Here is a 26406-nt window from a genome sequence, read left to right as displayed (position 1 = left end):
GGTTGCCATAACAAAAGTAGCACAAACTGGATGGCTAAAAACACCATAATTTAATGTCTCACAGTTCTGAAGGCTAGAAGTCCAAAGTGAAGATACCAGCAGGAACATGATTCCTCTAAAGTCTGTAGGGTTCTAGCAGTGTTCATCTGTCTGCCTGTCTCTCTATCTCTCTGCATTAGTCATCTGTCTAAATTTATCTTTGCCCAAATTTCTTCTTCTTATAAAGACTCTAGTCATATTGGGTTAGGACCTCCTAATTCACTTTGGCCTCATCTTAACTAAAAACACCTTCAAAGATCCTAATTACAAATGAGTTCACATTCGCAGGATGGGAGGTTAGGACTTGAGTATGTCTTTTGGGGGGACACGATTAATTCAATAACATTTGGTAAATTTAAATGACAATCTGAAAGAAATTTAGAAGTAATATGTATTAAAATGGGGCTACTTGAGTAGTAGCTCTATTTATAGCTACTTTGTGGTTAATTAGATAAATGAGGTCAATATTAACAAAACACTAGGTTAAGAGAAGCAAGTGACATTATTAAAATTTAATAGTCCCTTCTTTATTTAGACGTGGAGTGGACATCCCCATTCCAGGATCCTCAGGATGGAGGAATAAAATATGGATTAGAGTCATCTTACTGGTATTCTACTATAGAATTATTGTGACTCCAGCAATGGAAGAAATTATATCATTGATGTGGAGACAGTGGCCATGGGAGTTGCTGAAGGCAGGGAGAGGGAAAAAGAGGTGTGATATTGGGGCATTTTCGGGACTTGAAGTTGTCCTGAAAGATACTGCAGGGACAGATGCACGACAGTATATATCCTGTCATAACCCACTGAATGGATGGGAAAGAGTATAAGCTACAACATAAACTGTAATCCATGCTGTGTAGCAGTGCTCCAAAATGTACTCATCAAGTGCAATGAATGTTCCACACTAATGAAAGAAGTTGTCAATGTGGGAGGAGTGGGTTATATGGGAACCTCTTATTTTTTTTAATGTTACGTTTTATGTGGCCTATGCATCTTAAAAGAATTTTTTTAATGAAATAAAAATTTAATGTATCACATTTTCTTTTAAGGGATATATTTCATTCTAATTATATTAATTAAAATGTAAAATTCTATTTTGAGTTTTTATAATTTTCTCATCATAAATGAGTTCTAAAATAAATAAACATGAAATGAAACATCAGTTATATTATTCAGTGTGATTTTATACATCTTTCTATCAAAATAAATAAAAATTTTAACAGTATGAATTTAACTGGTGGTCAATCCAATTTATAATAACAATACCTTAGGCAAAACAAATGTGAAAGAGATTGAATGACTTATAAAAGACACAATTCTAGTAAAGGTCACATGTTTGCATGTAAACTCCATGATAGCAATGGCCTTGCCTATTGGTTTCCTGTTTTACCCAGAGACTAGGGCAAGTCTGACATACGTTCAACTCTCAGTAAAAGCTTATTGTTGAAGTGGCACTTCTCATACTTCAGTCTCCTTTCTACTACTTCTGAAGAAAATTGCATCTCTGTGGTTTTTCCCAGAAACAATTAACTAAACTAAATTGAAATATTCAGAGGACTTACTCTAAAGCATAAATTTAAATTAACTTAGCTCGTTATTTACATAGGGTGTTTCTAAAATGGGATTTACTCTTTGATAACACAAATTCAAGAAGCAGAATCAACTAATCCTTTATCCAAATAATCACAAAACAGAAATTAATAAGTCTGAATTGATATCAATTGTTTTTAACATCCAAGTTAGTCATAGAAACATAACGAATTATAAAATTAGGTCCTGTTTACATTTCCCTGTGGAATTATAGTTTTGTACCATTCTGAGAGTATGAGGGAAAAAATCTCTTGATTTAAGAATATTTTTTCTATGTTTAATTTTAGTGGTGCAGTTTTCATTTTTAGATTATTATTTTTTATTTCAATCTGTAAAGCTGTTAGAAAATGTAGAATAAATTACTGAGGTAATCATCTGCTGTTTTACCATTTCCTTCTGGTGCCAGCTAAAATTAAAATGGGAATATCAGTGTTTAGAGATTTAAATGTTAGGCATGATTGAAATAGTATCATTTGAAAAAAAGACTCCCAGACAAATCTTTCAACATGTATTGAAAAGGCAGCTGATTTTAATGACTACCCTTCAGGTTGTCCAATTAGTCTACTTAATGCATTTTTCATTTCCAAAAGTGCAATCTTGATCAGACTACCGATGTAATGATACAGCTTCATTGCTAGAATTTAAATATGGTAAGAAAAACAAGACAAAACAAAATCATCCTAAATGGTTAGGTTTTTTTCCTCCCCCAAAAGTATATATCCACTGCAATTTTTGACCACAAAGGTATCTAAGTTACTAAAATTTATAAATAAATGATCTGCAGGGCAGAGATGCTGTGTTTCTTCAGAACTCACATAATGTGCAAAGAATGACATGAAAAGGAATTTTTTCACACGTGCAGGGGGAACATGTACCAAACTCAGAACTTCTCACAAGGTAGAAACTAGGGCATGCATTTATACTACAAGTAAATAGCAGCTCAAGATCCAATTTCTTGGGACAATTACGGTCACATTATCCAGTTTCTCTAATAACTTAATGCTCATCAGACGCACTACCATTTAGAAACCATCTTTTCATGCACTCAACCTTTAAATGCACGTAGTATCACTGATACATATTCTTTATTCTCAGTGAGCTCTATACTTGCCAGAATCAAAGCTACAGTAAGTACAATGAATAAGACTGGAAACTTTATATGCAGATCTGGTCAGAAGAAAAGGGACAATAACCTGTCTTGCCCCTGTTGTATCCACAAGACCTAGTGTGCCTGGAACATAGTAAGAGCTGGATAACTATTTGTTAGATAAACAAATGGATGTTTAATGAATTTGCTCTAGGACATATGGGACATGGACCTTGAGATAAGGGGAAAGTCAGAGAAAGTTCCCCAGAGGGGTTGATAGCCTGAACTAGTTCTCAGGCATAAAGGTTGGGGGGGATCCAGTGTAAGCAGCAAGGATATATCATTATATTGTTATCGGATGATATGCTGTTTCACCAAACTGAAAAAAAAAAATGTTTCTGATATAAACAGCAGAGCAAAAATATTAAAGACATTCCTTAGTTTTAAGGAATAACTTAAATTTAGTAATGTGTGTTTGTGTGCAGTTGTGTTAAGGTTTTAAATTTTAAATAACAACATATAAGAAATCAATTTGGATAAAACATTGAATTTAATAGGAATTATTTGTCATACCAAAGGCTCTTGCATTGAATCTTTTATATGCTTTCCTTGCATACTTAAAATGTGAGTTATTTCACAAAAGTTTTGATAAACTGTGAAAGCAAACAAACAATAAAAACTGTATTGCCTTTTAGCTGAGGTTTGAACTCTCATGATTTGCTATACACAGGAGGGAATTTAAATGTACCATTATGAACTCAAAATGTAGTGCCATAGGCTGAGATGATGAAAATTCCTTGTTGAAGAATGGCCTGATTAAGAAATTTCTCCTTTTCAAGAAAGAAGGAGAGCTATATCTCCATCCATTCCCTGATAGTTAACTAAGGATTGGGTCTGGGATTCTTTCATCTCTTGGGTAAGTCCTGTGTATTTGAAAATGTAGATTGCTGAACACATTACTAAACTGTATTTCCCCAAATAGGAAGGAATATAGATTGAAAGGGAAATGGCCCAAGCCAGTAAAGTGAACTGTATTTTTTTTTCTGTTACTAAGGGGAAACTGAAACATGTCCTCTGAGGAGGGGATGCTGCGTGGATGTCTTTGGAGACTGGGGTGTTGTGCCCAGTGTGGACAGAATGTGTGAGCTTGGCCGCAGATATGCCATCTTTAAAGTAAACCTAGAAGGCAGTCGAGGTGCATCCTTAGTGCTGACCTCAACAGATTAACAAATCAAGGCTTCTCGGCCCATTTTCTTGGACTAGGGCCTGGGGCCTCACAACCCAAGGAAGAGTAAAGATATGTAAAGAAATGACTGCTCTTGGACTTACCCTGATACAGGATGGAATGAAGCTGCAAACCAGGTGTGATTGGATTAAGGTCCAAAATAAAGGAAGAAAGGAAAAGGACAGGGAGGGAGGGATGGAAGAGGGGAGGAAGAGAAAAGAAAAGAAAAAAGGAAAGAATGAAGGGATGGGAAGGGAAGGGCAGGGAAGAACAGAGAAAGGAAAACCTTCAGGGTTCTCAGAACTAGAAAATCTTGAATCAAATCAAACCTTTTATAAATCTATCAGTAATTATTTTCTAGATGGGGGTTCTTCTCTTTTAATAGTTTTGATCTTTGCTACTAAGATCCCAAAACCAGGTTTCTGAGTCCTACCTGTGAATGCATTCAAAAGATTTAACATCTGAAGAAGTAACTTTGTACTTAGTGTATTTACTGAAAATGGAAGATGATAGTAGTACAAGTGGAAAGTACCTTAGTATTTTTCCAGTGTTAACTAATTGTGTGGCAGGCAGATCATTTCTTAATGATCTGTGAATGAGAATAGATAATGACAGCAAAATAGAATAATTATTTTCAACCATACTTTGTTATAGTTTAGAAACATGACACATTTTGGTGAGAATCTAAAGCAGGGGCTTCAAACCTTTTCCAGTATAAGAAAAATTTTGCATAGTTAAAAAAAGTTCTCAGGTCCACACATAGTGCTTTGCTGTGGTATACTTTGATTAAAGAGATAATATCTCCAAACCATTTTTCAGTAAATATTTAAGTTAATTTACAACTATCAGTCTAAACAACTTCTTATATTTGAGTATTCATATATGTGCAAGACATGTTATTTATTCAATCTTCAGACAATACTTACTCGTCCTATGAATCTGTAGGGACCATGTAATAACACTGCACCCTCTAAGGTCTGTGGCACATAGGTTGGAAAACTATAATCAATTCGTTACATTTCAAAGTGTAAAATATCATAATTTTTTATATTAGGCAAGTGACAACATCAGATTTACCCAATTTCACTAAATGTTAATTTTGGAGCCATCTAGTAGAATTTTTAATGTGATCAAAAGTAGTGAATCACTTGTCTTTGAAACCTAATTACACCACAAATGTTTAGTGTTTGGTTTGCATACAAAAATTTTCAGTTTCAATATTTTATTTCATTGCAGCATCTGCTCAACAAGGATTTTCCCTTTTAAATATACACTTTATTGAACATATAAATACCTTCCTTTTGAATAGTACACTTAAAATGTCTGTAGAAATGCATGCTAATAAAACTTCCTTAGAAAGATCACATAGAGTATTTTTCTTTCCCTAATCTACAATACATTATTTACACATATAATAGCAGCTGATTATAATTTAGATATCATTCTAGTTGCCTAGCAGTGATTTCTAAATTTCTGAATGCCTTCTAAAAAGTGCTCTCTATATAAGAATCTGATTGAAACACTGCAACAAAAATTAGCTTGTTTTATAGTTTCATAAACCTGACAACACACTTATCTTTAAACCATATGCTATTCCTCTAATACATTTCTGCATTTTTCCTGAACCTCATTTAAACCTGTATTTATATCAATATGTATACCTCTCTATATGACAGATTTGCTTAGATACCCACTCAAGCAAGCTGAAGTGAAGGGAGATTTATATGTAGTATCCTATTGTGGGTATCTATAGGGAGGAGCATCTATTGTTTGGTCTGCTCAGCTCCTCTTCCTATGGAAACATTCCTCCCCTTCCAATTTCAGCCTTGTAGTTTAGAAGCCCTTGTATCCTTACCATCTTCCATCAACTGGCTTCCCTTAACTGATCTAAACACATGACTGACCTAAGATAATTGGAGACATTCTCAAATTGTTTTCATACTAGAACTAAGGAAAAAGAGACCCTCTCTTTTGGCAACATTATGAGAAGTGAAGTTGCAAAGTTAAAATACCCATGTTTCAACACCAACAACAGCTGATATTTGTTGGGTTTAGACATTCTACTAAGCAGTTTAAACATTTTACAACAACATTGTGAGTAGTCACTACAACCTACAATTGAGGAAACTATTAGTTAGCGTCATAGCCCAAGTCGTTTTGCCAATAGGAGAATGATCTGGAACTTGAGGTCAGGCAGTCTAATTTTAATCAGGCAACTTTGAACAATTATTTTCCCCTTTTGTCAGTGGAAGGAAGCCTGTTTTGAAACTGTGAAGTGTATTACACAGGGAGAAACACACATGAGAGATCAGGCACGAGTATCTGGCAGTGTTTAAGTCTTTGGTTCCAGTTGCTCTTAGTTATGACAATACTCTTGCCATTCCCAATGTTTGATCACTTAAACATTTCTTTCGTTCAGTGAGCATCTCCTGTTTCCCCAATAGATCTCAATTATATTTTTTTCCTTAGGCTTGTTTGAGTGGGGTTCCTGATTCTTCAAAGAAGGAAGTGTAGTAAAGATTATTCTCTCAGGGTACAGAGGGATTGGGAAGCCAAATTCTCTCTGTTTTCCAAAGGCAGCACAGCACTTCTCTTTAATTCTTTGTCGTCTCACCCTCTTCCTCTCTCTCCACAGATTTTCCCCACATACACACAGTCCAGCATGACCATTTCATAACCAACTTTGATTCTACATGGGCTTCCATTTAGGATATCTTTCATCATCTCAGGAGTCAGTTCAAATACTTGAGGAAATCTGATGGACTCAGCCCAGATAATAGATTTCTTAAACAAACCTAAGGGTCCACCCTGATCTAATCACCAGAGGAGAACTGAGAAGGACCATCCCATGACAAAAACTGGGAGATCTCCTCTCAATACCAGCAGTATTGTACAGATTAGTCATTTAGAAGATATTCTAAATGTCTCAGTTGTTTGTGTTTTGACAATGCTTATGACAGTTTGGGCTCTCTTAAGGGCAGGTCTAAAGGAAATTTGCTAGAACCATAAGAACTGGACTTCAGTCACATATCACTGTACCTCATAGGCATATGTAATATTTTATGCAATAAGTATATGAACTCTTGTCCTATCTATCTTGTAATATGCTTGTGGGAAATAAATTTATATAATTAGAAAGAAGAAGCTTAGAAAACTGTAGAAATATAAACCTGGGAGATATGATTCTTAACCTGTGCTTGATCCAGAATAAGCAGTCAATATGTTCTATGTATTAAAAAACTATTGTTTCAGCAGCTTTTTTTTTTTTTAATTAGCAGAGAGGGAAGGACATCCAACCTCAAAATAAGAGATTTATCGTGACAACTTGAAAGCATTTATTACATGATGGAGAGAAGATAGATAAGACCCATCACTGCTATCATGCCACTTCTTTCCAGTTTGTATCCACCCTTCTAACTGTAGTTCAAGAATCAAGCCCTAACATCACATTCAACTGACTAATATCTTTAAACTTCCATAACCATTCAATTGTTTAGTTATTTTTAAAACAAGATGACCTTCATCTATATTTACACATGCCATTTTATTTCCCTTTTATGCTATTCCAAGTAGATATCATTTTTTCATTGTAAATAGCACACATACGGTGTTGATTTTCATTCTCTAAAACTATAAATTACTCACTGCAAGGTAGACATTGTGCTTATTTCTAATTTCTATCACCAAGTTGATACTTAAAAATGATCAGAAAATTCCAAAATTGGTAGGAAATAGTGTGCTCAGAGTCTGATGCATCTGCAGAATTAACTTCATTGGGTAGGGGAGAGAGGACAGCTATTAGGAACTGGGTTAACAGAGAATGAGCCAGGGTCACCTAAGGGCAGCTGTTTTGCCTGAGGTTAAGGGTAAAACCTAGTAGAAAATTAACCTGGAAGGAAAGTCTGTGAAGCAGGAATATTTTACATTGCTTGTACTTTTGAATTCATTCATTTATTACATCCTTACTGTGTGCTAATATCTATAGCAGTCTCTGGAGATAAGAATTTAGCTTTATTGCCCTTAATAAGATAAATATGTAATAAACAATGTGACCAGTGTTATAGTGGATTCACGAAACAATAATAAAGATGCCTTAGGGGTGTGTTTGACACACAAAGCCAGAAGATTTGAAATTGCCTATGTCCCTTATTGATAGGGAAATCCACATTCAGCACTAGCCAGTGTTGTTCACACTTTGACTCTTTTGGGGGCAAGGCTGTTGGATATGTTTCATTAAAAAGTCTGTGTACCTTAACATGGAATAAAGTTTATGTAAATGCAAATGAAACAAAAAAATCCAAATAGGAAAATGGACTTGTGAATTTGTGAACATCCTAATTATTAATAAAGATACAGTAGATGAAAATAGAATCCCGTCTGATAATTCTTAAAAATATGGATAGCAGTTTGTCATCAGAACATTGTTTTTCATGAGTCCAAGATCCTGGACAGACTAGAAGCTCACTGAGTTCCTCAATAATGAAAAAAGCTTGGTCAGTGGACACATGTATTTGAATTGGCTGTGGTCTTCTCCACATCAAGGATGCTACAGAACTTTTACTGTGTTTTTAAAATATTAGTTGGTTAATTGTGCATATTAATCAGATTCAAACTTAAGTTCCCAAAAGTAGGGTCCTTTCAAGAAAGTGATAACAAAAAATTCCTGAAATATAGTGAGATACTATGATTGAGCCAATACTTGGCAAATCTTAAATTTGCATGCAAGGCAAAAATGTTAATCGGTTATTTGTTCATGAGAAAGACCCTTGAAATAAGAACTGGTCTGCTTGATTTAGATCCGTGTCAATCTGGCTAATAGAGTAGGGTTTATTTCTGATCCTCAATGCCAATTAATATTTGTTGACTTATTAATAATACTACATATATACGTGCCTCAATTATTGTCTGAGAGCAATGGTGAACATAATTATTCCTTCCCTATTTCATTAGATAATCATTTACATACATAATTACTAGCATTGTCCCATTTTGATGGTATATGAGAGAAAATATTGGGGCAGGTTGAAGGGCACGACTCAGGTGAATATGTCAATGGCTAATTGCATGTGTGATTGGTTGCTTTTAGCAAATTGCATACCTTTCAACCTGTGGATTAAGAAGAAATATGTATTTTCATCTATGTGGGGAGTAGTCCTTTTTATAGTTTATACAGCTCTGTTCTCTGATCTCAGGAAGTCTCAGAGTCAAATAATTTATTGAGTAATTTGGAGAAGATCTTCATCCTAACCAATGTTTACTCCTTTCCCATCTTCTCACCAAAGATCAGTGTGAAAGTAGAAACAATGAAAAAAATAGTTGGAAAGATATGTCAAACAAAGAAAGTATGAAAGAAAAAGGAATGAAGGAAGTCCATTATAAACTTCATTTTAGTCACCTTTGCTGCTGTCTTTCCCATTCAATTTTCTGCCCACTTGAGCAATCACAGATTAGTAAGCAATTATTTTAGAAGCTTCTACATAAAATTATTACATATATATATATATATATATATATATATATATTTATTAGAGAGTATGTGAACTTACAAAACAATCATGCACATGTGTGGAATTCCCATACAACATCTCTCCACCAATGCACTACATTCTTGTACTCATTACAGATTATGAGATAATATCATTGGACTATTACCACTATAGTCTATAGCGTATATTTGGTATATTTTTTCCTTACCCCCCGATTTTTAACACAGGACATCTTTGGCAATGCAAGAATATTACATTACTGTTGCTAAGTAGTCAAGAGGTATTTTTCTCAAGCTTCTCCACATTCTTGCCACCTTGCTATACTGATTTATTTATTTATTCTCATTCATAGAAGGACATTCTTGTATTTTTACTATTAACCACAATTTATTCACCTCTGGGTTCACTATGTTGTTCAGTCCCTAGATTATTCTCAAGCTTTCTTCCAACTGACATTTATATCCCTAGACTACCCTATTCTGCCACAATCCCATTTATAAAACAGCTTTATTATTTCTATTCACTATAATGTGCTACTGTCCACTCTATCCCATTTCCACACTTTCCAAGTTAATTAAAACTTCTACATTTATTAAGCATCAGTACATCTTCTCAGCCCTCCTCTTATCTCCTAATAACCTATATTCTAGGTTTTAACTAAATGCATTTATTCTTTGTATTTAGCTCGTATCAGTGAGACCATGCAATACTTGTCCTTTTGTGTCTGGCTTATTTCACTTAACATAATGTCTTCAAGGTTCATGAATGTTATCATATGTGTCCCAATTTCATTTCTTCTTACAGCAACATAGTATTCCATTGTATGCATATATCACATTGTGTTTATCCATTCATCAGTTGATGGACACTTGGGTTATTTCCATCTTTTGGCTATTGTGAATAATGTCACTGTGAACATTGGTGTGCAAATATCTGTTCACATGACAGTTTTCAATTCTTCTGAATATATTAATAGTAGAGGAATTGCTGGATCATATGGCAGTTCTATATTTAGCTTGCTTAGGAACCCCCAAACTGTCTTCCACAGAGGCTGCACCATTTTACATTCTCATAAGGGTGTTCCTATGTTTCCACATCCTATCCAGCACTTATTGCTTATAGTTTTTAAAATAATGTCCATTCTATGTGGTGTGAGATGATATCTCATTTTTGTTTTGATTTACATTTCCCTAATAGATTTTTTTCATGTGCTTTTTGGCCATTTGTATTTACTTTTTGTATTTGCATTGCCCATTTTTTAATTGGATTGCTTGTTCTTTGATTATTGCATTGTATGTTCTCTTTATTTAGAGTAGAAATCAAACTCTCATAGGATATGTGGTTTGCAAATATTTTCTCCCATTGAGTGGGCTGCCTTTTCACTTTCTTGACAATGTCTTGTAATTACAAAAGTGTTTATATTTGAGGAGGTCCCATGTATCCATGCTTTCTTTCATTGCTTGTGATTTTGGTGTAAGGTTTAAGAATCCACCACCTACCACCAGTTCTTGAACATGTTTCCCTATATTTTCTTCTAGCAACATTATGATTGTAGATTTAGGTCTTTGATCCATTTTGAATTAATTTTTGTAAAATGTGTGAGATAGAAGTTCTCTTTCTTTCTTTTGGCTATGAATTTTAGCTCTTTCTTCTTTTTTAATGTAAGCTTTGATGGCTATGAATTGCCCTGTCAGCACTGCCATTGCTGCATCCCATAGGTTCTGATACGTTGTGTTCTTGTTTTCATTCATCTAAAAATAATTACTGATTTCTCTCAAAATTTCTTCTTTGACTTACAAATTATTTAAGTGTGTGTTGTTTAATCTTCAATATTTGTGAATTTTCCCTTTTTCCTCCTCTTATTGATTTCCAACTTTATTCTATTATGCTCATAGAAAGTGCTTTGTATAATTTTGATCTTGTTGAATTTATTGAGATTTCTTTGTGACCCAACATATGGTCTATCCTGGAAAAAGATCCATGAGTACTTAAAAAGAATGTATATTCTGCTGTTTTGGGATGCAATGTTCTGTCTATGTCTATTGAGTTTAGTCCATTTATTGTATTATTCAAGCTTTCTGTTTCTTTATTGATACTCTGTCCAGATGTTCTATCCAATGTTGAGAGTATTGAAGTCTCCAATTATTATTGTAGAGATATCTATTTCCCCCTTCAGTTTTGCCAGTGTTTACCTCATGTACCCTGAGGCATCCTGGATAGGTGCATATACATTTATGATGGTTATTTCTTCCTGGTGAATTGTGCCTTTTATTAATATATAGTGTCTTTCCTTGTCTCTAATAACAGTTTTGCTTTTTTTTCCTCTTCCTCTCCCCTTCCCCTGCCCTGCTGTTTTTGCTGTCTCTGTCCATTCACTGTGTGATCTTCTATGTCTCTTTTTGTCTTCTCTACTCATCTTTCTCCTCTAGGATTCACCAGGATTCGATCCTGGGGACCTCTGACGTGGAGAGAGGTTCCCTGTCAATTGTGCCACCTCAGTTCCTGGTCTCTGCTGCACTTCACCTTGACTCTCCCCTTCATCTCTCTTTTTTTTTTTGCATCATCATCTTGCTGCATGACTCACTTGTGTGGGCACTGGCTCACTGCACAGGCACTCGGCTTTGCTGTTGGGCACTTGGCTTGCCATGTGGGCACTGGCTTACTGTGCAGGCATGCTTTCTCTTCTTCTTTTTCACCAGGAGTCCCCAGGGATCAAACCTGTGTCCTTCCATATAGTAAGAGAGGCACTATCACTTGAGCCACATCCACTTCCCCAGTTTTGTTTTTAAAGTTTATTTCATCTGATGTAAGTATATAAGTATAGCTACTCCAATTTTGTTGTTGTTGTTGTTGTTGTTTGGTTACTGCATGCATGGAATATCCTTTTCCAGCCTTTACTTTTCAATCTACTGGTATCCTTGGGTTTAAGCTAAGTCTTTTGTAGACAGCATATAGACAGCTAATATTTTTGTATCCATTCTTCCAGTCTGTGTCTTTCGATTGGGGAGTTTAATCCATTAATATTCAATGTTATCACTGTAAAGACAGCTCTTATTTCACCCATTTTTACCTTTGTGTTTTATCTGTCATATTTTATTTTCACCACTCTTTTTACACTTAGTAACTTTTACTAACATACTCTTCATTTCTAGGCTCTTTTTCCTGCCTTTTCTTTTCAGGTTGTAGCATTCCCTGTAATATTTCCTGCAAAGCCAGTCTCTTTGTTATAAACTTTCTCAGTTTCTGTTCATCTGTGAATATTCTAAACTTTCTTTCATTTTTGAAAGGCAATCTTGCTGGATATAAGATTCTTGGTTGAGGGAAGTAGACATGGCTCAACTGATAGAGCATCTGTCTACTATATGGAGGGTCCAGGGTTCGATCCCCAGGGCCTGCTAACCCATGTGGTAAGCTGGCCAATGGCACAGTGCTGCCATGCATGGAGTGCCTGGCCACACAGGGGAGCCCCTGTGAAGGAGTGCCCCATGCACAAGGTGTGTGCCCTGCAAGGAGAGCCGCCCAGTGTGAAAAAAGCACAGACCGCTCAGGAGTGGCACCACACACATGGAGAGCTGACACAGCAAGATGATGCAACAAAAAAGAGACACAGATTCCTAGTGTTGCCTGATAATGTTAGTGGATGCAGAAGAACACGCAGCAAATGGACACAGAGAGCAGACAACAGGGGGAACAGGGAGATAAATAAATAAAATAAATCTTTTAAAAAAAGATTCTTGGTTGAAAGTTTTTCTCTTGCAGTTTCTTAAATATATCACACCACTCACTACCTTCTTTCCTCTAAGGTTTCTGGGAAGAAATCAGCACTTAATCTTATTGTTTATTCCTTATATGTTATGCATTGCTTTTCTCTTGCTGCTCTCAGAATTCTCTCTTTGTCTTTGGCATTTGACATTCTGTTTAGTATGTGTCTTGGAATTGTTCTTTTCAGATTTATTCGGGTCAGAGTGTGCTGTGTTTCTTGGACATAGATATCTATGTCCTTCAATAAGGTTGGTAAAATATCTACCATTATTTCTTCAAATATTCCCTCTGCCCCTTTTCCCTTCTCTTCTCCTTCTGGGACTCCCATGACACATATGTTTGCATGTCTCTTGCCATCATTAAATTCCCTGAGACTGTGTTCAATTTTTTTCCATTATTTTTTTCTTCTGTTCTTTTGTGTTTGCTTTCAGAGGCCATGTCTTCAAGCTCACTGATCCTTCCTTCTGCCTCCTCAATTCTACTGTTATATGCTGTTATATACCTCCAATGTATTTTTAATTTCATTTATTGTGTCTTTCATTCTCATAAGGTATCCAGATACCTCTCTAGAGACTTTCAATAATTGTAATCTTGTTGTGTGAATATGTGTCCTGCCAGAGGTGTTCTAAGCAAGTTAGATACAAACATACACATCATTTTGACACAAAAGGTAGGATGTTATATACATTGTTCTTTACCTTGCTTTTTAAAATTTAACAGTTGATCTTCGAGCTAATTTTCTATCAGTTTATAAAGAATTTATGAAGTGTTTCTTCCCCCTTCCCTCACCCTCATCTCTTTAGTAGCTGCTCCTTAAACTATTAAGAGGTAAGGCTTTTTTAAACTGGTGTCCTATTCATAGGCATATATATTATTTCCAATCTTTGCTGGAATGAATAACCATGCCTTCCTGTCATTTCTATTGTGTCTAAGTATACCCATAGTCTACATTTCTAGGAGTTAAATTACTCAGAGAGTATGGACATTTGAAATTTCTGATTTCTATATTTGAATTGCCCTACATAGACGTTTCACCAATTTACATTCTTAACACTAATGGATGAGAGTGTTGGGTCTCCACATCTTTATTAAAACTGTATTCAATCATGTATTTTTTCAATCTGATTGGCGAAAAATGGTTTTTCAGTTTAGTTATAATTTGAACTTACTGTTATGACTAAATATGAATATATTTTCTTTCATGCTCTTTACTACTATTGCAGGTTTACATACAGTTTTTGTTTTAACTTTTATCCATTTAGAATATATTTTGTTTAAGGTATAGATCTGATCTTTTCCTAGATGACTACTGAATGGTACCCACATCATTTGTTGATTAATATGCATTTTCTCCAAAATCTGGAAAGTCGCCTTTAACATATTAAAAAACCTCATAAATAATTGGACTTTTCTTTCAGTTTTTATTTTGCCTTTTGACCGGTCTATTCATGCACCAGTACTTCACAGTTTTACTTATTAAAAGTTTTATTGCTTTTCATGACGATGGTGCTGAAAGCGAAGAAGGAAGTGCCTGCCCCTCCCAAAACCGAAGCCAAAGCAAAAGCTTTGAAAGCCAAGAAGGCAGTACTGAAAGGCGTCCATAGCCACAAAAAAAAGATCTGCACATCACCTACCTTCCAGCGCCCTAAGTTGCTGCATCTCAGGAGACAGCCCAAATATCCTCGGAAAAGTGCCCCCAGGAGAAACAAGCTTGACCACTATGCCATCAGCAAGTTCCCCCTGACCACTGAGTCAGCCATGAAGAAGACTGAAGACAACAACACACTTGTGTTCATTGTGGATGTCAAGGCCAACAAGCATCAGATCAAGCAAGCTGTGAAGAAGCTCTATGACATTGATGTGGCCAAGGTCAACACCCTGATCAGGCCTGATGGAGAGAAGAAGGCATATGTTCGACTGGCTCCTGACTATGATGCTTTGGATGTTGCCAGCAAAATTGGGATCATCTAAACTGAGTCCAGCTGGCTAATTCTAAATATATTAAGTTTGACCACAAAAAAAAAAAAAGTATTCTTAAACATGTTTTAATAACTCATTGGACTAGTTCACATCCATGTTTTTTAATTAAGGATTTTAATTTGAATGTCAACAACTTTTAGTAAGGTTAGCCCCATTTGAAACTCTACTTTAAACTATTGCTGGAGCTCAATGATCATTTATAAAGGGCCATGCTGTACTTTAAAAAATAGTACCCTATGATAGTTCCTTGTTATGATAAAATATTTCAGTGACATGAAGAATAAATAGACTTAGCAAGATAGGTACCTGTTAGCAAGATAGTTAACAGGTAGTATCCACATCAAAGTGGGTTCCAAATTCAAAATTAATAACTAAAAACTAAATTTAACTATCTACATTATTGATTTAAAAACTGCTTTAAGAGGGCAATCTATTGTGACAGCTGACTACCAAAAGAGATACAAAAGTAAATGAGAGATATTGTTAGTAGATCAATCAAAACAAAACTTTGCAGAGACATTGAAACTGGTATGAGGAGATGGGAATTTAAATTATTTGAGATAGGTTTCATGAAACCAGGTTTACTTTTGATAAACTATGTTTATAAATTCTAGCATATGGAGAAAAACACAACATTGAGTGTCTAGCATTTATCTCTGAGGTAAAAACTGTCTTATCTTTCATCCAGTTCAATAGCAACAGTGGAATCAGCAAAGTCTACAGACTTCATTCAGCTTTGCCATATTTGTTTGGCTCATGAGCGTTGATATGGGCTATAGAGGAAAACTGAAAGGAAAGACGGACGTGAAAGAGACATCATTACTTCACAAAGGGGAGAATCAAAGGGGCCAGAAGTGTCTTTCAAAGGTGGATTTTAAAAAGTTATGAATCAAGCAACCAGGTGCTCCGTAAATGTTATCAGGTTCTGCAGCCTTTTCATAAGCTTTGGCTTATAAAATCTTCCAGCTTTTGCAAAGTGTAAATGCAGGCTGCAGTGTTCACTCTGGCCCCCCATGTACAGTCAAATCACCAAGCACCACCGTGCCTGCTCATGAATGGAAAAAAGGAGGGATGAAAGTGGGGGCTGTGAGTGTTCAAGGGAGAGCTTTGCCACAGCTACAGTTGCTATAGTAACAGCTTCTTTCGTTTGTATATATTCAGAACAGCTGCTTCCTTTGGGTTTTTGTTTGCAGGGATAGTGTGGAGGTAAGTGAAAGTGAAAGGAGCACCACTCTGATCATGGGAAATAGTTTCATAGTCAGATTATTCTTATTTAACTGGGTTTGACTTTATACTAGGGTTAAATATGGCTTTCGAAAGTTGGTGAGTAACATGATCTTTTAAAAGATGGTGAGTCCTAAAAAGGAAAGACAAAGACATGGCATGCTGTGATCTGCGAGGGATCTTATGCTACCTTGAACAATAGAACTCCGCTTTCTTGTGCACTTAAGATTTGAAAGCTTGCATTTTCTTTCTACCTGAAATAGACACAATTCAAATTACAAACTGCCCTGGAGGTATTTGTCTAACAGAAAAATCTCCCTTCCACATGCCCACAAATCCTTGTAGTCCTTTAAAGGCCTAAGTAATCCTTTAATTAGAGCTATCTCTAGCTACAGCAATTTACAAAGTTGAACTGCTGCATAAAAACAAATTTAGTGACAGTTCATAAATGAATAATATTCACCGAATTAACAGTACTGTTGCCCACATACTGCTATTGCAGCCAGCCCATTAGGACTTCTTACAGATCTTACTAAAAAGGGGGCATCTCTGAGGGAAAGGTAGCGAAAAATAATGGTTTCATTATTAAGGAATAAAAGTCCTATCTACTTTATTGTTCATATACAGTTTTTTCTATAATAATACATATAATGCATATTGATATCATCAAGTAGCATGGCATAAAATAGAAACTCAAGGGGTTAAAATATTGAAGCAAATCAGTAAAAAACTGCCTCTGCATACCGAACAGTCAAATTTTGTAAATACGCAAACTTGAAATGCAAATAAGGAAAGCAAAAAGCACAGCTGTCCTTATAAACAAATTAATATTGAACATAGGTATACTATAGAGTTGTGAGCCCTTTGGGATTTCTGGAAAAGTGCAATATGAAAACAAACTGATGCTCTTGTTGTTAATTAAAATCTATTCAGTATTTGTTACCCTGGGCTCTTTAGTGAAATCCATGAAACATTTGGTTGATGTAATTTGGCAATGGAGTTATTCACAGGTGCTACGTCTTAAGACTCAGTTCATGGCAATATGGTTACACATTTGTCTGAGAATACTCACAATTCACTCATTTTCATTTTACTGTATTAAGTAAGTATGAATGAAAAAAATTTTGATTGATGTAAAATTTGAAAGCATATAGGTAGCAGTAGGAATGTCTAATTATTTAATTAAAATATAGTATCTCTGAACAAATCCTGTTAGATCTCATATGAATGCATATTATTTAAATATTGATATTTTATATCCAAAGATTTTTAGTGGAAACTTCTGTTAATTATAAATTACTAAAGGTAAGAGTTGGAGTACAAAGAAGTGCTTAAGTTCCAAGTTCTCCACTTTCTGACTACATGATTTGGCTAATTGTCTGACCACTTGGAGCACCAGATGCTTAAACTATAACAAAATCATAATAACATCTTTGGGTTATGGTTCCAAGAGAATTAATCAAGACAAGACATACAAATTAATGCTGGAAGTGTGAACATGATACTGTTGCAATAATGTCAATTATTATAAGAAAGTAACCAGTTTTAAAAAATCATTTTTCAGTTGTAATCACTCTAGGCTCCATGGTGTGGTGGTTGTCCCATAAATCATTTTGATTTTCACTTCTTGCCTTCCTCATATTTTTATGTACTGTCAATATGGTGATAACATTCAGAGCTCTTTATTCTTGGATTTTCTTCCAAGCTCCAGACCTGAATTTTCCAAATATTAGTAACTGAAATCCCATCGATATCTCAAACGCAGTGGATTAAAACCTGAACAATTCACCTTATCTTCCAAACCAATTTGTCTACCTTCGTGTTGTATTTTTTGTAAAGGCATTAGCATTCTACTATTTCCTAAAGTTCAAAATCTCAGTTACCTCTTAGGCATTTCTTGATAATTAAGCTTTATCCCTTTACAACTCTGAACTGTTACATGGATTTGAGCTCTTAAGAATTCTTGCTCAGACTATTGCAGCAGAACTTCTCCCAGTCTCCAGATCTCCAGTTTCCCCAACATTCTGCAGACTGATGCCTTTTCCTAAAGCACATGCTATGGCACTCCTCAAATACCTGATTGTTTCTCACTTCTGATGATACTTTCAGGGCAGTCCATTATCAAAATGCAGCCTAAATTTTGTTGTTCTTCTCATTGCTTTTGCAAAATGAAATCTGTCATGTCTGCCAAACATTATTTATATGTTTAAACTCTGCTTTTAACAAATCTATGCTTATTCTATTTCCTTTGCCTGTGTAGCCTTCCTCTATTCCAAGTTCTAGAGCTGAAATGTTACCTTTTCCATGAAGTGGTCTTTGTTCCCAATCTCTACATTAAGGTAAACCTTGTTTATTCTTTTGGCATTCTTATTTTCTTAAATTTCTGATTGCCCCTACTAGGCTTTTAGATAACATATTTATTCATCCTAGTACTCACTATAGCACTTATAGTAAACTTTAATGTGGAAGGTACTTTAAATGAAAAAAAAAATTCTATAGATGGATAAACAATTTACAAGGCTGCCTATATTTTCTGAAACTACCAATAAAGCAAGTCTCAGAGTAAAGCTGACCTTTTATCGATCTAATACTTTTTTTATCTTTAGAATAGCTCTATTTGAATATATCATGAACAGCTTTAAAGTTATGTGTATAATTTTTATTGCTATGTACATGACAAATAAAGCCATTGCTGGAGTATACCTAAAGGGTATCTTTGTTTAAAAAAAAAAATGTGCAAGAAAGAACAGCCCTTTTTTATTTTTATTTTTTGAAGAAAATTGATGCCTGAGACTGAGCTGTCTATCTGGGGACCTTGGAAGGCACCAGCTTAAGAAGGCAAGCTTACAGACAGAGGTCAAAAGCCTAAAGATGAGAAGAACCGGGTTCCATGAAGACAGAGTTGATGCCCTGCATCAGTTCTACCTCCAATCTTTTTGTTTTGTAAGACAATGAATTCCTTTTTTTTTTTCAGCCTCTTTGTAATCAGGCTTTCTGTTACTCTTGGCCATAAACATCACAAAGAATAATACAGACATTCAGAAAGATGAGTTGATGAGAGACCACTGAGATCCAAGGTAGAGAGAGAAGGAGATGAAGAAAGTGGAGTCATGGTGACTCCAGTTTTGGTGACCTAGGTTATAGTTATTTTAATTAGCAATTAAGTCATTTTTCTGTACTTTGAAAAGTATATATCCATATTTTACTTGAGTTATTTAAATGGCTTTCAAGTTCTTGTGCCAAACAATCCCTAAAAAAGGCAACACATATTATCACATTCTATCCCAATGACAATTTCGTAAATTAAGTATTAATATCGCTTCCATTTTAGAGATGAGAACTGAGGCTAGCAAAGGTCATAGCTAGTAACCAGAGGGAAAGTGGAATTTGAACCCAGATCTTCTCACTAAAAAGTCTGTTCTTTTTCACCAAACTATTCATTTTATTACCTCATTTATCCTTCATTTTTAACTTCTCCAGGTTCATCAAATATTTCACTTCTATGGCTTCATAAACTTGAAGTCAATTTTTAACCATAATTATACCAAAAATTATACCATACTGGATGAATACATATATATATTCAGTATGGTATAATTTTCCCCCTTGGAGTATTTATGAAATATGTCCTCCTTTTCTTTCTTCTCTTTTTCAACACATCAACCAATTTATTTTAAACTTAAAACCCCTAAAGCCCCATTTTGCTCACATAGAATCAATAACAGGAGACAATTAGTAATGTAATTAAACTAAATCTGACTTTAACTTTTCCATCACCATCATTGCCTTCCCTTACTTTCTCCTACTTCAATAATTTAACTCATTAAACATTTATTTAGCTTGTGCTGAATACGATACCATTTCTGCATTTGAGTTGATAATCCAAGGGAGGAAATAGAGACAAGTACAACTCATAAAGTTGTCATAGAACAAAAAAAAGGCAAAAGTTTCTAATTTTCCACAAGTAGGAAAGTTGATCTCTATACATGGCTAGCTTAATCCCTCTCCCTGAAGCTTAGCACCCATGTTACTTATTGTCTATTCTTTAGTCTTCTTCATACACTCTGGGTTCTGGTTTGACCTCCCAGTTAACAATAGACTGTCATCAATTTTTTCCTTGATTTAATTCAATTGGAAAGTTTGCCTTAATCATCCAAGTGATCTTTTATGTATACACTATGTACAATTGTACTTGGTTAATTTTCTTACCATATCAGAATTATGCCTAGAGCAAAACACGGCTGTATTTTCTTAAATCAGATGGTAACTCATAACAGTCAAATGATAGAAGCAGATCTGTTCTCCAATATCAAAGGAAGAGAGTCCGTGAAAGGAGATAATAAAAGGCCTGGTTAAAATAAAATTAAACACACTCAAAATTGTTATTTCCCATTTCCCAAACTGGAAATTTCTGATATTAGTATAATATACAAAAATTTATGAAATTTATTTTTAAAGAGAGGAGCAGAAAAAAGTATAGAACAGGAAAATGGCAAAAAATATAACCCCTTGTAGCTGCATTCATTTATTCATTCATTAAATATATTAAGCTGGGTATTGAGGATTTAAGACAAATAAGAAACAGTTGTAGTTTTCCAGGAATTTATAAGCTTGCAGAACCAATAAATCTTCTCATATGAAGGGAAGATTCTGAACAAACTCTTGGTGGTCACTTTGTGTTCTCTTTTCTTTAGGCCTTATTATTAGTAACTTACAAATCTAAATTTTATTTGAACCGTTTCAAAGGGAAAATATTATATATAATAAGATCATAGGCTAAATATAGTTCAGTTATATATAGTTCAATATAAAACTAAAAAGTATCAATCAAATTCCAATATATCTTTAAAAGGAGAAATAACATTTTTTAGGAACTCATATTTTGCCAACTTGAGCTTAAGGTGTTGGCAACTAGCAGTGAAAAGAGAGGGAGTAAGAACTGTGGTAATTTATGACTCAAAGGCAAAACAAAAGAAGAAGCACTACAAGAAACAAAGATTAACAAAAACCTTCTATAGCCAAAAAGAAGTAAAAGTCTAAGAATCAATATTTTTACACTGATGAAATAGCCCCTCATTTTATAACTAGAATCAAAGCTATAGTTTTTAGAATCAGTATAATTGCAAAAAAAAAAGAAATTTGGTAAATCAATTCTGAGGGGATCAAACTTCTATAACAAAGGCTAGTATATCATAAATATTTATAACCATATTATTATCCATGCCATTTTCAATAGAATATGATGTGATGAGCAATGATTATTTGTCTATAAAAGATGCAAATACAAGAAATACTTATCACTACTTCTACAAACCGATCATTTATTTCCAAAACTCAAACTTTAATATTTTTAAGCAATTTTTTCTGGTTAAAAAATAATTTTTTGTTAAAAAAATAATCTGAGAAGTTGTTTTAACTTATCCTCATAGCTCCTTTGTCATGGTATAGCAATTTCCTCTTTTAAGAGTAGGTTCAAGGAATATATCACGAAAGACAAGACCAGAAAATTTAATGTGCAACCTTCCAGCTAAGGAAAAGAAACTATTTAAGCTTTTCTTTGGGGGGGGGGAGTGGCAGGGTACCAGGGTCAGGGATTGAAGCAGGGGTATCACATGTGGGAGGTGGGGCTCAACTGCTTGAGCCACATCCACTCCCCTGAGTTGTTTTTTTTTTAGTTTGTTTGCTTTCGTTTGTTTTTGTTGTTGTTGTCAGGAGGCACTGAGAACCGAACCCAGGACCTTCCATGTGAGAAGGAGGTGCTCAACCATTTGAAGCATATCAGCCTCCTTTCTAAGCTTCTTTTAGCCTCATTTTAAATTTTTTTTATTTTTTTGTCTTTATTTTTTTAATGTTACATTAAAAAAATATGAGGTCCCCACATACCCCCACTTCCCTCACCCCACTCCTTCCCCCATAACAACAACCTCCACCATCATCATGAGACATTCATTGCATTTGGTGAATACATCTCAGAGCATCGCTGCACCTCGTGGTCAATGGTCCACATCATAGCCCACACTCTCCCACAGTCCACCCAGTGGGCCATGGGAGGACATACAATATCCAGTAACTGTTCCTGCAGCACCACCCAGGACAACTCCAACCCCTGAAAATGCCCCCACATCATATCTCTTCCTCCCACTCCCTACCCCCAGAAGCCACCATGGCCACTTTCTCCGCACCAATGCCACATTTTCTTCGATTACTAATCACAATAGTTCATGAATAGAATATCAGTAAGTCCACTCTAATCCATACTCTATTCCTCCATCCTGTGGACCTTAGAATGGTTGTGTCCATTCCACATCTATATCAAGAAGGGGCTTAGATTCCACATGGATGCTGGATGCAATTCTCCTGCTTTCATTTGTAGGCACTCTTGGCTCCCTGGTGTGGTGGTTGACCTTCTTCACCTCCATGTTAGCTGAGTGGGGTAAGTCCAATAAACCAGAGTGTAGGAGTTGCAAGTCTGTTGAGGCTCAGGGCCTGGCTATCACAAGGTCAGTCCAGAGATTCAGGTCCCCTGGGTATACACTAAACCCCAGCACCAATAGATCCGGTAAAAGTAACCAGAGAGGCTTGTGGATAAAGATCACATCTGAGTCCAGCTCCATCTCACAGAAACACAAATTCCGAAGTAGGGCCAACTGACATGGCACTGGCCTCATTTTTAATCATTAAAAATATATGTATATTCAGTTTTCACTTTAACCTTATTTTAAACTTATATCAATTTTTGTTTGTTCTTTTTTATTTTATTTTTTATACTGATGTTACAATTTACTCCATTAACAAGATAATAACTACGATAACTATAAATCAGATTTGGTTCATGGTTATACTCTCCCCTTATTTTTTATTCTCTCATATCTCATTGATTTCATTACTTCCTTTTATAATGATCAGCAAACTCAAGGATCAGAAGTGAAAAGATATTCCATGGGGAGGCAGCAGCAGGGAAGAGTTAAATGGAAGCATTAGTTTTCATTCTGTCTTCCCAAAGAATGTCAGCTGCAGAAGTCATTTATCAGAATGGTGGTATTTGCTGCTATTTGATAGCACTTATGATTATATGTAGAGTGGCAACCTAAGTTTCCTACGTTTCTTTTGACTTGGAGCCATAAGATTTGAGGCCAAATGTACCAAGAGCAGCCTTGCACCCAGGATGATTTGGCATGTGGATAGTCTAGGCTTGTTCTGTGGTAACATAATAGGTAACAAGGGATGCCTTTAAACATAAACCCAATGGAAAAGTATTCCCTTCACACTGAAATGCTCATTTTAGAAAATTTGGAATGCAAAATAGATGAAAAAGTAATATAGAATTCTACTATCCTGATATAAATATGACAAGTATTTTGGAGTATTTCCTTCAAGCTTCCTCTTGACAATTAATGTGTATGTATTGGCATTTATCTGTAGCTTTGAAAGATTTTTATGTCACTTCAAGAGCATTTAATAATAATAATAATTTTTGTAAGCATTATTTAAAAGTTGCACAATATTTTATATGTATGATCTATAACTTAACATGTCCTCATTGAGGAAAATTTTAATTATTTGCATGTTGTAATTTGTATTAATATAACAGTAATGACCAACTTTCTACATAAAGTCTTAATGCATCTTTGAAAAAATCTTAATAATTTTGAAAGAGGAAGGCATGAACATTTTAAATTGCTTCATGCATGTAGTTTGCTAGAAATAAACCACTCTCCCTATTTTATACCTATTTTACATCAAGATGTGCTACCTTCTTTTGTTAATTAGCTTAGTAAAAACTATATATTATTGTTACTTTGTTGTTCTTTGATTATTAGTGAAGGTAATTTTAATTTGAACTATATTAACTTTTTTTGGCTTTATTGTCCTGCATTTTACATAGTGTTTTTGAGTTTTGTACATTAATGTTGCCATTGTGACTTGTCCTTTCTATGCTTTCCTTTCTACTTACATACTATATTTTGAAAAGGCATCTATAATTTATGATATAGAATGAAAATTGAGTAAAAAAGTTCCTATAAGAAGCAAAGACAATTACTGGACATGGTAGGTCCTCCCATGGCCCACTGGAAGGAACGTGGGAGAGTGTGGGCTACGATGTGGACCATTGACCATGAGGTGCAGCGATGGTCAGAGATGTATACCAAATGCAATGACTGTCTCATGATGATGGAGGAGAATGTTGTGGGGTGAGGGGGGTGGGGGTTATATGGGGACCTCATATTTTTTTAATATAATATTTAAAAAAATGAATAAAGACAAAGAAAAAGAAGCAAAGAGTAGTCATCATATTAAAAGAGTTTGGCTAGTCAAAGGGAAAGAAGGATAAGGAAAAGAAAAGAGTAGAGAATGTATAGATACGTAAACAGAGAGAGGAGAGAAAAGGGAGAAAAGAGTAAAGATTTTTAGGAAAAATAGTAGTAATTTCTAGGCATTCATCTGTGTTGTATACCAGGAAACTCTTTGGTGTCTATTAAGGTGCTGCTACACAACACCATCACTCCCCTTTTAAAAAATAATTACTGCAAAGTGATATAATATCAGTAGTGGTATAATTAATTTAAACCTGCTTTATATTGTCTGAAATAGGGCACCTTACCATGCCTGGTGCATGGTACTACATACATATTAGCTGTCAGTAAAGATGAATTTCTTACTAAAATAAGCTGTGCTTTTAGTGCTATCATTCACTTATTCAGACATTTATTGAACATACGCTAGATTCCAGATGCTATGCAAAGTGCTGGAAATACAACTGATACTCTCCTACAAAACTTGCTCTAGCTACATACAGCCTAAAGAGGGGAGACTTAAAGGTATCACATGAGTACAACCTTGTGTCCCAGCTAAATCATGGGTAACATCTCCCTTAGGGAGGACAATTCATTGACAAATACAAATTTGCCGGGCTAACCGGCAGAGTTCCTCTCTGGGAAGTAAAATTAAAATAGTGAAAGACTGAGCCAGTTATCCTTGGGTGCTAAGCTGACAAAAATATATTGATTAGAGAAGTGCACTTTGAACCAAGTGCAAATCAGAAAATCCTGGTAGAGATAGAGAGAGAGATGAATGGCAGGGGTAGATTGGAGAGAGAAGAAAATAGGAAAAAAAAAAAAAAAGAAAAGTAGAAGCTTAAGAGACCACATAGCCTCTGAAAGAGAGAGAGTAGCTCATTCTAGGACTTGGCAATTCCTAATTTGTTTTCCATGCGATCTGACTGTACTTCATTTCATAATCTTGGGTGGCGGTTGGATTTCCCGTCATGTTTCTATAATATCTACCACCCTCCCACTCCCACTTTTACTTTAGATGTTAGGTGTGTTTCTGTTTCTTATTTCCCAAAGAGCTTTAGCTAAAGCAATACACAGCAGATGGCCATGAAGTAATTCCTGGCTTGGGTAGATTATGGGCATGGGACCAGCTGGTCTACAGAAGTTTCTTATATAAATTCTCCAACAACCATTGTTGCTCTCTCTCTGTTCTCAACCCCTGTTGATGCAGTTGGTATTTGGAATCCAATGCCCACTTATTCTCCTTGACTCAGTACAAACAAGCTGAATCATTTAGCATCAGAAGAAACTCCCAGAGAAGTGTTCCAACCACCCTCTCATGGCTTCCTGGGATCCTTGGGAGCCTTCTGCTGTTCACTAAACAAGTATCACCAATATAGTACTCTCTTTCAGTGGCTGTAAAAGTTTGAGAGTAAATATGCAGTTGGGGGAGCTTCATATATGCAGCTTATCTTATGTAAACTGACAATATGCTAAGTATTTTACATATATTAAATATATTAACTAATTTCATTCTCCCCACATAGCCCTATGGGGTTTGTATTATCATCTTCATTTTACAACTGACAGGCTTGGCAAGGTGAAGCAATTTACCAATGGCTTTATGGCCAGCAGCAGAGTCAAGATTTTAACTAGGGCTAAAACACGCAGTGATTGGTTAAATTCATGAGAGGATGGCATAAATAAGGGAGTATCAGGTACTTCATTGATCACACA

The 26406-nt window shown here is 35.2% G+C and overlaps 2 protein-coding genes across 8 annotated transcripts in view; one reads left to right on the top strand and one right to left on the bottom strand.

The window, feature by feature from the left end:
* KCNH7 (potassium voltage-gated channel subfamily H member 7) overlaps positions 1-26406 on the bottom strand; it is a 489931-nt gene that overhangs the window by 410672 nt on the left and 52853 nt on the right. The gene's annotated exons all lie outside the window — the stretch shown is intronic.
* On the top strand, positions 14690-15196 carry LOC105746688 (large ribosomal subunit protein uL23-like). Its single transcript, XM_058300750.2, has one exon. The coding sequence runs from the start codon at positions 14690-14692 to the stop codon at positions 15161-15163; it is 474 nt and encodes a 157-aa protein (XP_058156733.1). The 3' UTR covers positions 15164-15196.

This window comes from Dasypus novemcinctus, chromosome 7, assembly GCF_030445035.2.
Source record: "Dasypus novemcinctus isolate mDasNov1 chromosome 7, mDasNov1.1.hap2, whole genome shotgun sequence".
Lineage (NCBI taxonomy): Eukaryota > Metazoa > Chordata > Mammalia > Cingulata > Dasypodidae > Dasypus > Dasypus novemcinctus.
This window is presented reverse-complemented; position numbering and strand designations above follow the sequence as displayed.

Bases quoted from the DNA above. Each gene is read 5' to 3' on its own strand.
- LOC105746688 (XM_058300750.2), top strand. From the start codon at position 14,690: ATGACGATGGTGCTGAAAGCGAAGAAGGAAGTGCCTGCCCCTCCCAAA.